Source organism: Diabrotica undecimpunctata, chromosome 5 (assembly GCF_040954645.1).
Source record: "Diabrotica undecimpunctata isolate CICGRU chromosome 5, icDiaUnde3, whole genome shotgun sequence".
Taxonomy (NCBI): Eukaryota; Metazoa; Arthropoda; class Insecta; order Coleoptera; family Chrysomelidae; genus Diabrotica; species Diabrotica undecimpunctata.
The window spans coordinates 67,746,630-67,761,614 of NC_092807.1; the positions used below are offsets into that span (position 1 = coordinate 67,746,630).

The window sequence follows — 14,985 nt, forward strand, 5'->3', positions numbered from 1 at the left end:
TTTCAAATTCAAATTCCCTCAATGTTATATGTTTTTATCTCTGGATCACCTGTACTTATTCCAGATCTCTTTCCCTTCCTTCAAATGTAAAGCTGCGATATTTTCAAGCCCCACGTTTTGGAAGCCAGTTATTGTGATATTTAAAGTCTTGGTGCGCCAAGCAATAATTAGCTAATTAATTTTTTGGATTCATTACAATTATTTAAATGATATGATTATGACTCTATCACAATTTTTAATTCTTTTATCTCAGGGTTAAATTCGTGCTTCAATATCTATGCTATTACATGTGAAAGGTAAGGTCCAGAGAATACCGGAATAATAAAAAACACATATGATCTAACACTATATATTGAAATAAAAATAATGAAATAATTCACACTCAAAAGTTTTCAATAAACAAATCTCATATAAGGATTCTCAAAATTTTGTTCTCCGTACGTGAACAATCAAAATTAATGGTACAACCAATATTAATTGAAATCTCAAAATCCCAAACTATTCTAACTCTCCTAATCAAAATATTTATATCCTTTCTAAATTACGTGTAAAAATTGTGTTATCAATAAAAGAAAAAAACTGCAGAAACAAAAATATCTCTCTCTGATGATGAGTGGTCCAAATCCTTGTTCCTTGTAGACTATATTATCTCCTCTCAACCGCTCCCTATGTAATCAGCAATCTTACACAGATTGTTGCAAGTATCTCGTCCTTAATGATCTCCTTCAAAAGCACAAATCATTCAAATTATGATAGCCTTTCTCCTCTCGATAAACTGAATCTCTCGTTGGCCCGAGTGAAAAATGACTCTTGGAATATCTTCTCTTTACGATAAACTGAATCTCTCGTTGGCCTGAACAGTGACTCTTGGAATATAAGTAGAGAAATATGACTTACAATATTTTGCTGCTTCAGCTCCTGTCAGATACACTAACTCCACAAAAACTCACTAACATTCAACACTACTGCTTGCTACATTTCAGGAACCGCCAGAGAACAATCACTGTTCGTCTTACAGACTTGGAAACCAACTGATTCTCTCTTCTCTCTCCTCAATCTCGCTAAACTTTTTCCTACATACTTATCCCACCTTTTTCAATCTCCGCCAATCAAAACTCGTCACAATTCCCCCATTTTTTCATTTCGATAACAAACAAATTTTTACCTATAATTATAAATTTCCTAAAACTTATTTACAAATAATATTTTTCTATAATTCTTAAAAACTAACAAAAACCTCTTTCTATAATCCCTTCTATTGTCTTTAATCACTGCATTAATGTATTTCAATTATCTTTGGATTTCACTTAAAATTATGCGGGTCACTCAAGTATAACAAAGAAATAATTTATGCAAAGCTTACATTTTGTTTAGTACAGGTAATCCAAGAATTTAATAACTTTCCTTCTCCGAAGTGTTTGTTGGATATTATCCTACTTATCTGAATTATTTTAATGTTTTTGAACTTTGAAATATTTTTAAACAAACCAATATTTTTCTCGATTTGACATATCATAACAATATATATATATATATATATATATATATATATATATATATATATATATATATATATATATATATATATATATATCTACGGCATAAAGTGAACTCCGCCCATGTTAAAATTCAGGTTCAAAAGAGCTCCGTGGTCAAGTGGACACCGATATACGGAGCTCACTTGACTATTCCATAATATTGACTCTGTCGATTCCTTAACATGTATAGTTGCATAATTTTTAAAAATTTTGTGGAGCTCATAAGTAGCACTGTATCATGAATGTATATCGCTTAGTTCTCGTGTATATATTATAGGGGTCATTCAGATCTTTTTCACTGTATATTGGAACCATAAGTATAACGGTCTAAGTAAGCTCCGATAGTTTGGCAACTAGGCGATTAAGCCGTATATTTCCAGCGTATGTTCTCAACGGTTCATACGGACTCCTTATTTTTGTTATCATTCATACGCATTACAGTATGTAATAGATATGTATACTATCAAATACCTGTTTTTGGTAGGTACGTGCTTTTCTAAAAATAGCTTTATGGATACAAAAGGATTTCATTACCAAATCGAATCAATCACTTACTTAAAGAGTAGGAAAAGACATGCTTATGCTTTAGAGTACGGGTATTTTATTAAAAAGTACCCTTTGCTTTTGGCAATTAGTTTCTCACTTTCTCAGTGATGGATCTCCCTTTCCTCATCAAATATGTTCTCGCTCGATACTGTCTGAATATCTTATTCTACGATATTTAGATTTCACTATATGCTCTACATTTCTTGGCAATACTTCTGATGGCTTTTCTGGTAATACTGTACTAATTAATACCTGAGTTTTACTTACATTGTTTTGTCAGCGTTCTCGTCATGTATCCAGTCAATAGCATTGGTTTAATCACTACTTTATATATCCTGATTTTAGGGATTCGTATTAGACTTCTGGATTTAAAAATGTTATGAGGGTTATATATACATCAGTTAGTTACCTGAATATTCCATTTTATTTCTTATGTGACAACGTTATCTACGATACCCAAAATGCTGCAATCTTTTAAAATTATATGGGTTTATTGTTACGTTATGCCCTACTCTACATCCTTTCTTTTGTATGTTAAAGAACATTTATTTGGTTTTCTGATTACTGACTATTAGACCGTTTTTTTGCTGCTTGTAGCATTATTCTATAGCATTCTAATATTTAATCTATGGATTAAACCCGATAGCAAATAGATATTCTTCACTTTCTTAGAGAAATAATATTCTAACATACAAAATCCTATTAAATTTACAAAACCTTCCTTGAATATTATATTCACTTATGAGGGGCAGAAGCAATATCAGTACTATAATAAGGCGTATAGTCCTGGACTGGCTAATCGTTGGATAATAGGAAGCATGAGTGTAGCAGTTTTAATGTTTTCCTGACTGCTACCTGGGATCGGGGAGCAGAGATATCAGTACCAAGTTAATGCATATAGGAATTGTTGCTTGAACTTTATTATTATTAAATAGTACTATATTTCCTAGTAAAATCGTCATGATTTTACAGTAAGAAAAATATTCGAACGTTGGTTATGGAAACGTTAAGGACATACCACCGAGTTTATGTCGATATCCCCCAAAATCTTTGTAATAATGATAACCGAACCAAAAAAACAGAGATTAAAATAGGCGCCAAGAAACTGTGTTATAAAACAGTCGAATAAATACAGATTCTGGATTTAAATATTCAAAAAATTTATGAACAGCTTACTAAAATAGAAATAACGCATATTTAAGATGCATTCCATTAATGGACCAAGGTACAAAGCACTCCTAGCATATGCTAATGATATTGATTTCATAAGAAACTCTCTCCCGTCCGCAAACGACATCTTTAACAAAGTGAAGAGAGTACGAAAAATGTTTTACTTAAAATCAACAAAAGCGAATCAAGAGAAGAGAGCAATTCAATACATCTAGATAAAATAATAAAGTCAACAACTTCAATTTCGAAAGTATGGAGTACTTTAAATATCTTAGATCAATAATCACGGTTAATAATAATGTCACTAAAGAAATACAGAGCATAATTCTTCTAAAATTTCTTAACCCCATTATTTTATCACTACAAATCCGTATAGAATAAGAACATATACTGAATAAAGAAAACTCTTTTAACGATATTGTTCAGGTAAATAAATCGCTTAAGGTAGATCGGACACATGCATAGACGCCAAGATGTCAAACTTGTAAAACTGGTAAGGAAGAAACTTAGCACAGAAGAATGCCACTTGGGTGTCTCAGTATACAATGGAGAGAAAACATCCAATCATAGCTTAGAAAATTAACATTTCATTGAAGATTCGTGGAAAATCGATCAACTTGGAAAAAAGTTGTAGTTATCGAAGGCCCACCCAGTGTTGTAGCGCTACGTAATGATGACAATAAAGAAAAAAGAGAAACAGTGACAAAAAGCAACAAAAATGGACTAATGGAGCACAGCTGTTTCAAAATCTTGATAAGAAATACAATACATGATTGATGGATTCGAGAAACTTGAGACTTGAGAAAGGCACTCTGCCGAAACAGCTGTAGTGATAAGATACAAATAATTTGGTGTAATTTTTGAAAACAAAGTTTTTAGTATTTTGTTGTTAAATAAAATGGAATTAACATATGACATTATATACGCTATAATATAAGGAGAAAATTTCATGAAACAATAAACTACCCAATATTCGTTATGAGTGAAATCAATATGAATAAAGAAAATGAGAAAAACTATGGCAAAAGGTAAAAAAAAGTAGTAATTAAAAAATGAGAGAGGTACCTTGTGTACAACATGTGTTTAATTAGGAACGAATTGAGATGACAAAGAACATTTTAAATTGATAAATCTATACGATTTTTAACAATGCATATTTATAGGTCATTTTCAGAGCCAACGTGCTAATTGTATGTAAAATGAAACTTTTTAAGGTTTTTAATGTTTGTATGAAAGATAAAACCGTATGAAACATGACCGTGAAATTTATATACCAATCTATAAATCTCTTTTAAAAGAATACTGACACCTATACATTATAACAATACTACATATCATAATACTAAGAAGTTTGTTATTTTAATCTAAGAATAGGCTTTATAATTTACGAGAGATTTAATTTAATGTATTTAAAATTTTACAGGATCCGGTATCGTAATAAGAAACAAAATTTCACTACAAGGCATGGAAGCGTGTTAAATTTGACTTTAGATATTCTTTTAGATTTTTTAGATATAATATTTCTTCAACACTGAAGTTAGTCCAATCTCTGATATTTCTCTGCCAGATTTTGTCTTTCTTCCCAAGACTTTTCTTCCCTCTACTCTTCCTTGCATGATGACGCTTAGAAGAGAGTATTTATCGTTTCGAACTATGTGGCCCAGATACGATGTCCAGATAGACAATTCGTCTTAACGCTTCTTCGTTTGCGACTTTTACAGTCCAAAGAATTTTAAGAATACGCCTATATAGCCACATTTCGAATGCCTTTAATTTTTTTACAGATTTGGCTTTCAGGGTCCAAGCTTCTACCCCATATAGCAGTTGCGACCATACATAACATTCGACGATCTCAATCTAATAACCATACTCAATTTCTTATTTGTAAACATTGACTTTTATCTGTTTAGTTTAGTCCTATCTTTTTGCTTTATCTGTTAATGATTTCTTTAAGAATTTGTAAATCATCTATATTTTCTGTCATAATTGGGGTTTAGTATGCAAATTTTATGTTATTAATGATGCTCACTCCATTCCTTACTTCTTTCCCATAGTGTCTCCTAAAATATTAGTTGGGAGTACACATTAAATAATTGTGGTGACAACACACATCTCTGGCTGACTCCTTTTTGAATTTCTGCTTGATTTGTCTCACTATCTTTCACCCGCATGACCGCTGTTTGATTTTAGTAGATTTTTTATTAAATTAATATCTTGGTATCTAGGTGTATGTGTTTTAATGCATGTATGGGCTTACCAGGTTGAACTATGTCAAATACTTTTGAAAATCTATAATAGATATGTCCTTTACATTTTTTATTGACAGACGATTTAATGTTGTTATTAATTGGATGACATTTATGACTTTTATTAAATTTTGATAATCGTTACAAATCAAGTCTTTTAGTGACATATTATTCTTTTAATTTTTACTTCTCATTTAATGTCTATATTTTGTTAGTTATTTTTAGAGTAAATATATGATGACTAAAAACGAATTGATCAAGAGTAGTGAGTCGATGCCAAGAGTCGCTATTCTATGAAGCTACCCTTCACGACGCCATCTTATGGCGCTAGTTCCGTGACGCTCACCTCAGCATTTTACTGTAGAGAGAAAAAAGTAATACAATGCCAGTATAGAAGCATCGCTTCAAAAATATGCCATAAGCAAAGATATAAAAGTATTCTTGTCATTATATTCTATTGCATACTGTATTATTAACAAAATTTTTCATAATACATTCTGATATACGCTTTCTCTTGCCGCTAACGAACAGAAGTTTTTATTAACTTTTCAGTAATATAATTATGTAGGTATTTAGATTTTTAACTTCTTACCATAATGCTAGAGTACAAAAGTAGTTATAGTCTACTGTATTTTTTTCATGGGGGTTCTATTTTTTAACTGTGTGATGGATTTTTGTATTTCAGTTCGTACGATTTGCGTTAATTAATTTAATGATATTTCTGAAGTTACAAGTGTATACTCAGTTTCTGTTGTTCCGTTTATTTATCTGAGATATCTTATTCATTCTTCTCTAGGGATGTACTTAATCTCAATCAATTCTTTGATTTGGTTTTTGCCCTCTTTCACATCTGTTTTAAACCCTCCGGCGGACTTTTTATAGGTCTTCATTTTATATAAGCATTTTTTTTTCTTAGCATTTTACTTTTACCTCTCTTAATAAAGTTTGTTTATTTTTCTTTCTTAAAGAGCCTCTTTTATTTTTATTTTTATGTTCGTATTATAATTTTTCAAATTAATTCGACATTATTCCCACTTGATTCTTTTGTTTCAGTTATTGCTCTAGCCTAATTTGACATTTTTTCCCTTCAAATCATCAACTTTTCATAAATTGTTTATATTTCGTTATAGTAAAATTTATATTTTCCACTAAGCCTAACATATGCAGCAGCAGTGTCATCAAACCGAAATAATCCAGTTGTGCATAACGTTTTTGCTGATCGATTTACAAATAAATTTTTTAACAAACATCAAATTAATCATCCTTTTTACTTTAGTATACGATCATACTTATCCAAATTAAATTTTCAATTTCCAAAAACTTATGATACCTTCTCAATCCACAACCCTGCGCCATGGACAATATCTATTCCGGCTATCGACATCAGTCTAATAAACCTATCTTAGTTAGTTTCAAATTGTCGTCAATTACAACCATCTTTTCGGCTGAATTATTCGCAATTCTAAAAGCACTATCGTTAATACAAAACAAAAACCAAGAAAGATGTATAATAATCACAGATTCTCTAAATTCATTACCCTCACTGACTCAATTGCACTGTGACAACCCCCTTCTACTTCTTATTAAAAAAGAACTTAAAAACATTTCAAATAAAAACATCCAAGTTCATTTTTTATGGGTGCCTTCTCATGTCAGAATTGAAGGTAACTAAGTTGTAGATAAACTAGCTAAAAACGCACAAACTAACCTGATTTCCGAAGAAAGTAACATATTGGTACAAAACGATTTAAAACCATACTTAAAACAAAAAATAATTCAAAAATGGCAACAAACTTGGAACAACACTCCATTAAGGCTATACGAAGTCAACAAACATCCACATCTTTGGAAACCAAAAATAAAAGACAGAAGAGAGCATTTGATACTTACCCGTCTCCGTATCGGCCATACATGACTAACTCATGGCTATTTACTACAGCGCAAAAATAAACCAGTTTGTGAAGTGTGCAACCGTGTTCTAACGGTAAAACATTTTTTAATACAGTGTCCTAAATATAACAGTGAACGACTCAAATATAGCATACCCAACTGCCCTAGAAGAAAATACAGATACCCAAATAATAATGTCTTATCTTAAAGACTGTCAACTTCTTCATAAGATTTATAACATACATTGTAATACACATACATATTATTATTAATTGTAAACTAATATATATACACTATTTGTATCAACTGTAACATTAATCTAAATACGTTAATGCCTCTGCGTGGTAGATGCGTTTAAAAAAAAAAGGTATTTATATTAGATTATATTAGATTTATATTGGATTAGATATTCAGTTTTGTGAAAGCGCCTGTCTTAGACAAATTGAAGGAGCGCTCCTAAGATTCTTCGGGGTTTGGCTTAAAATTAATTCGTAGTTTATTTTTATTATATTTAAGGCATCATTTAGATTTTTTTTCACTTCAGCAACAAAAGTTTTGGTTGTGCAATGTATCATCTACATGAAAGTCCTAGTATCTACTGGTATCGGTTAATCATTTGTGTAAATGTAATACAGTGTAGGTGCCATTACGCTACCCCAATCGAGACCATTCATCTGCGTTCTTCATCTTACCATTGAATGATATGAAAAATCTTCTCTGTTCTGTAGATATACGCGGATAAAACAAGTATCTTTTTATCTAAGGCGATGTTATACAGTTTTGGAGAAATGTCCTCTAATTTAATATGTCGTAAGTGGCATTTAGATTGACAAATACCACCCCAGATAACCAATATCTTTCGTACTCGTTGTTGCTTTTTGCAAAAACGGGTACGTTATTACGTACGTTAATAAGTATTACGAATAAAAATAAATAAGCAAGAAGAATATAAGTGATCTTTATTTAAACCAAATGACAGAAAAAAGAATATTATGTATACATTTACTTCTAAATTAAAAATTAAATTTGGATATGCCTGACAACGAAAGATACAAAAACACAATTATTTAAAGTTGAAAATAATGATAGCTTGTACAAGCACAAAGCATTTAAAACAATAAGACCGAACATATTATATGTAATTGTAATAGATATGTTGCCGAGAATCAAGTTACCCTAAGGTACCGAAATATTTCTTCTTTTAGTATCTGCCATAAGTGTATCCATGTGTTTATGTGTATCTAAAATATAGTATATAGGATATTGAATTCCCTACATTTAAAAATCGAAATAATGAAATTAGACAGTAAAAAATTGGAATTTTAAGAATGATCTATAAATTGTTATAATTTAAATTTTACTACTTCATGAAACAAATATTTTATACGTCATAAACTGTAGCAATCGAAACATCGGAACGTACATTTATATAATAAATATTTCAGTGCCAACGCATTTAAAAAAGATACTAATAAATAAAAATGAACTCTTGCCTTTTACAAGTTTATAATAGACACTACTTAAGTTTAAAAATAATTAAAGCAAGTAATATAAATTACCACCGTAAAATATTTAACTACATTAACCAAGTATTTGTGAAATTTCTCGATGACTAAATTGATTGATATTTAAATAAATTTGAAGTTCCAAAACGTACCTGCTGTAAAATTTGAAAGTCTACGACTAATCAAATTATTGGCAACATCGCAAGAGTTTAGTTGTGTACGCGAAAAAATATATACGGATCCCAAAAGTGTTTTAACCTATTACAGAGTTCACTTAATCCTACGTGTTGCTCGGAGTCTACATAAAGCGCTACGCAGATAATAATATACACGGTGTATATTCTACTGGAGTTAGTATAATACCGTTTTAGAACGGAGCTTACATTAACCGCTAGATGTATATATATATATATATATATATATATATATATATATATGTGTGTTTATATATATATATATATATATATATATATATATATATATATATGTGTGTGTGTGTGTGTGTGTGTGTGTGTGTGTATACAGTGATGAGTGTTTTACCACCCGGCAAAATAGCGGAAAGGATAGAAGACAGATTAAGTTGTGAGATAGTACGAGATAAAGCTAGTTCTTGACGTGGCTATTTGACTTCAGTCATAATTATACGGATGACCTCGAAAATATTTTATTTTAATAATTTTTGATGTTAGAATAAATGATTGAATAAATTAAGATATATTATAATAAAAAACATTAATTATTAGCGATTTTAAATTATAAATCTTTAAGTTTATTTAATAATAAAAATAACTCAACTGAAATATTTGATTAAACTAAAGGTAGGTATGTTCGGTCCGAAAACAATTGTTGTATGTGGAATTGGTGTAATAGTTAGAGACGTGGTCTAGTGACAAGAAGATTGAGGTTCAATTAACACCAAGGATAACATTTTTGTTTTACTCAATCAAAAAATAATAGTAAATATGATACATATTAGGTAAAAAGTTTTCGAAAAACTCATTATTTACAATTTATTCTTATTCAAATGTTAAAAAATAGAAATACAAAATAATTCAAATTCAATTTCAGTTTTACAGTCTTCAGTTGTGATTGCAAAATAATCCGGTGAAGACTGTTTAATGCCAAATCCATCACTAAATTCTCAGTGTTAATATCAATTCCTCTGTACAGGTAATGATTTTCAAAACAATTAACAACATTGTAATGGATGCGCGCGAACAGCTGCCTGCTTTACAGCTAACCAAATCATCAAGCCATCAAATAATAACATATCGAGAAGTGTTTTTGCACGGTAAACAGAAACTTTTTATTGAAAAAACAATTCGTGAAAATGGTTTTAACGGTCGAGGAAAAAGTGCAAATTGTTGTCTGGCATGTGAATGGATTATCAGACAACATGATTAGACAACAATTTGCTCTCAACCTGCGGTTCTTCTTGTAGCAATGTTAAATTGAGACATTATTATAGAATAATCTATGAAATAATTTTCAGAATTTCTTATATTAATATGTGCTTTAAAAGCTAAATATCTTAGAAACTTCCTCTGAACGCTCTCCAATCCATCAATGTAGACTTGATGAAACGGGGATCAAATAAGAGCATTATTCAAGACCTGAGCGTACCAGAGATCAATACAATAGGTGAGAGATGATGACTGTTACGATAAATAAAACCAAGATTACGAAATCCTGTTTCCTTAATTTTAATAAAATGGCTTCTAAATGTCAATGCACAATCCAATAATACACCCAAATCTCTAATCTCAGTAACTGAATCCAAGAGTACATCATTAAGAACATATCTATTAGCTATTAGATTATTTATGCGACCAAATTAAATACAAGAACATTTAGTTGGATTTAAGCTTAAACCATTTTGTTTTGAACATATATTATTTACATCATCTTGCAAGAGATCTCTATCCGATTTATTATGTATACAACGAAATAACTTAAGATCATCAGCAAATAGCAGGAAGTGTGAGTTTTTGATAGCCTTACCAATGTCGTTAATCAGAAAGTGATGAAGTTACAGTAATTCTACGGATAGCTTATGAAAAAAAAAAAAGATTTATTCTATCGATATTATACAAAAAAAAGGAAGAAAAAATTTTTAAATATTGCAAAATCATTTTAAACAAACATGTCGATTTTTTGCTTATAAAAAATTAGAATAACTTTTTAACTATTGCCTACACGAAAATTATTTTTTCATGTTTGGAAAGCTTACATTTTTTACAAACTTGAAAAAAGAAAAAGTTGTCCTAGAACAATTTGGGACGAAGTTAGTCTCTTTTTTTTAAATTTGCAGCAGATTTGTTATAACAATTGAGATATCCAATTAGCTATGAAAGAACATACTAAAAAGTTTTAATGTGTTAAATTCGAAAATATTGTCTTTCAACGGAATCGTCCACAAAGCTTCAAAATATGGTCCTCAAAATCGGCTGGCTTTGAAACTCGCGGTAGCAATGGAGGGGAAGGACCTGTTTACTATATCTCTGGTTCTTGTTTATGGATTTCGACATTTTTTTTAATTTTTATTTACTTTTTGGGTAAATTACGAATATGTATTATTTAAATGAATACATTGTTTAACAAACCATCTAATTTATTTAGATATTTTTTTTCTCAATTTTTTCTTACTTCTTCAATAAACTTCGTAACTTGTTTTTTTCGATGGGCTCTGTTGTTTCTGTCTGAACATTTACTTCCGTTTTGTTTCTTACGTATAATGGAACCAGTTTTGGCTGGTTTGTTGTAGTTATTGATTTTCGTTGAATATATTTATTTTGTGGGAAATACTTCTGATAAATTATCTCCGAAATCATCTCGACAAATTTGACCATTTCACTAATTGCACTAAAAATCCAAAACTGTGACATATTTATCTCATAAACTATTTATGTTGTGTTCAATTGTTTAAGGTTCAAAGAGATCCAAACAGTGGCCAAATCATGGATTTTAAAGAAGTCTCGCTCCAATCAGCAGGAGCTACAGCAAAAAATTCCATGTCATTAAATAGAGCTCCAGCTTCTCCATCTGAAGCAACTAGGGGAAATGCTTCATTCAAACCATTTTGGCCAGGTAGTTTTCCAGCTCCAGAGTCCTATGCGAATGAAAAAACTCTTTGTGAATCTGGTAAAATGATAAAAATAATAGTTGTGTGGTATCGGAATGTTACTACAAAGTTATTTATATTTTTAGAACCATTACTTACTCTACCACCTGGATTTGATAGAGGGCTTATATTCTGTAAAGACAGTAGGATCATATGTACTGAAGATGACACGTTAGATGAAATTCAAGAAATCAAAAATGATTCACCAAATGTAGTTAATTTACTTAAAACTGTTCTAAAAGAAGAAGAACTATTGGGTAATAATTTTAAAATTTTTTTTAGAAAACTAATTAATATAAAAATTATTTTGATAGGAGCATTTGAATCTGAATACGCCGTTGAAGCAAATTCTAAGATAGTTGAAGAATTATTACCAGAAGAAGAAGAAATTTTGTCTAAAGAGACCCCAGTGTTAATTATAAGTAAAACTGTTCCAAAAAATTTAGCTACACATGGAAGTGAATGGGCAATTTTACTTGATACATCTAACCCTGTAACTGATTTTAAGGAAAGAATACCAGAAATGGCTATTGAATATACATTCGAGTTGGACATATTTCAGAAACTAGCAATTTTGCAGCTAGAACAGCATAATCATGTATTTGTAGCAGCCCATACTTCCGCGGGGAAAACAGGTAAATAATATTAGCAATTATGTCTTTAAATTGGAAAATATTAGAGTATCATTGAACTTGTAATCGTATATATATATATATATATATATATATATATATATATATATATATAGAGAGAGAGAGAGAGAGAGAGAGAAAAGAAATTTAATCTTTGCAGATTAGTTAAATAGTAAACTCTTAAATATTAGGGAAATCTGCAAGATCTTGCAGGATCTTGCAGATTTCCCCAATATTTAAGAGTTTACTATATATATATATATATATATATATATATATATATATATATATATATATATATATATATATATATATTAAGGAACACTCGAAGAGTGGTGGGTTTTTCGGTCAAAGTGGAGAAATAAAAGACAAAGAAGGTGGCTACTTCATCTATTTATTGAAGACGCTTCGCTTTCTACTCAGAAAGCATCATCAGTTCATCTAAAAAGAAGAGATCACTGAGAGGGCGTCTTACGACACACCGCAGTGATATCAACTTATCTAAGCATACTTGTGCATTAATTTTACAGAATTAGGCCTAATATGTTGTTTACTTTAAATTGTCCCATAAGGTGTTTTTTTATCATATTTTCATATTTAATAATTTCAAATAAAAATAAAATAACTTTTTCTTTCTTTAACTTAGTTTCATTCAACTTACATTTTATTAATTATTTTGTCAATATTACATTTACATATATTAAGTAATTGTTTTTTGATTGAATTGATTAGTAAATTTTTTTAATTGAAACTGATTCATAGAATCTTTTTCATTCACAGTTCCAAATGCTATGAACCTTGGACTGTGGAAGTTGAATCAATCTTCACCTGTTGGGTGGCTAACCAGTCACAACGTAGATTTTATAATATATGATATTTTGGATTGACCTCGCTTGCTTTGTTCATTGGTTTTCTCGACCATATTCTTTAAATGTACCGCTCTATTGCACTAGAGGTTGGTATTTCGCCTTGCTGTTCTGTCATATTTTAACCTCAAGGCCACTATCTTTTCACGTTGCAGGCGTGGGTGTTACACCTGTTGCTTTCATTTACCTGCGGCACCTAGTAAGCTAAAGACTGGTAACTTCATTTTACTTTTAAATATTATATTTCAATCTTAATGTATTCAATAATGTTACCTAAAGTCAAAATTAAATTTAACTAATAATATACTGTTGGAAGTGCATCTTATGATCTTTCTAGTTCTCTACATATTAATATTAATGTTTTTTACTTAAGTTTTTTACAAAAATTTGTTATATACATGTATGATTATCACATGTTCTTTTGCTGTGCTAAGTTTGTTAATTTGTAAACTGTACCTAGTTTCAATTAATTGTTTATACAACTTGATCTCAAAATTTCCATTGTCGTAAGCTTTTTCACACATTTAATATCATTGACTGCTACATGTCTTTTTAATGTAACACACATGTAATAACTTTTCTATGGATGTTTGGTTTTTCATATTGTTCTTTTTAGATGAACTGATGATGCTTACTGAGTAGAAAGCGAAACGTCTTCAATAAATGGATGAAGTAGCCACCTTCTTTGTCTTTTATTTCTCCACTTTGACCGAAAAAAAAACCACCACTTCGACTGTTCCTTAATTTATATTGGATTGACGGTCGTACTCCTCTTCTCGATATATATATATATATATATATATATATATATATATATATATATATATATATATATAAAAAAAGAAGTACTTGTGACTCGTTTGGAACAAATATATAACTGTTTTGGATGGGTTGGAGTCAATAATAGGGCTATTGGTTAACTATTTTTTTAATCTCGAGCTTTCAATTGTGTTTACAATTATTATCAAGAGCTAAAAAAGACAAAATACTTACAAGGTTGAACTAAAAAGAAAAAACAATTTTTGTTAACTTACCAAATAAAAATTAGTTTGGTAAGTAAAAAATCACTGCTTACATGTTCAAAATATTTTATATAAAAATGTTTTGATCTAACAAATGTTTCTCCGAAAATTTCTATAATTTTGAAAACATTTTTTTAATATAAAAATAATTGAATTTATAAATAAGTTCAAATAGCAACCAATTACAAATAGCCTCAATGTCATAAATGCCAACATAAAATTTTTATTTTTGACAATTATATTGCCAAAAGTAAAACTTCGTTTAAACATTCTTTTTTGTTTAGTAACAAAAAGAAGAAGATTTATTCACCCTTGACAGATGTCTGAAAGAATGTGATAGATATATGGAGAATTGAATATGACATTTTACAATTTTTATATATAAATCATAAAGAAAGAATATAATTATATATTTTACTTAAATTTTGAATCTCAGATCTTTTGTTTAA

The 14,985-nt window shown here is 29.7% G+C and overlaps 1 protein-coding gene across 3 annotated transcripts in view; it reads left to right on the forward strand.

Moving 5' to 3' along the window:
• The window catches only part of tst (superkiller complex helicase subunit twister), a 626,755-nt gene that overhangs the window by 77,694 nt on the left and 534,076 nt on the right, over positions 1-14,985 (forward strand). For 2 of the 3 annotated variants that reach the window (XM_072532052.1, XM_072532051.1), the window contains 2 exons: positions 11,823-12,036; positions 12,103-12,651. In XM_072532052.1, coding sequence (XP_072388153.1) covers positions 11,823-12,036; positions 12,103-12,651 — 763 coding nt within the window. The remainder of the gene's footprint in view (positions 1-11,822; positions 12,037-12,102; positions 12,652-14,985) is intronic. The other variant, XM_072532053.1, reaches the window with a different exon arrangement.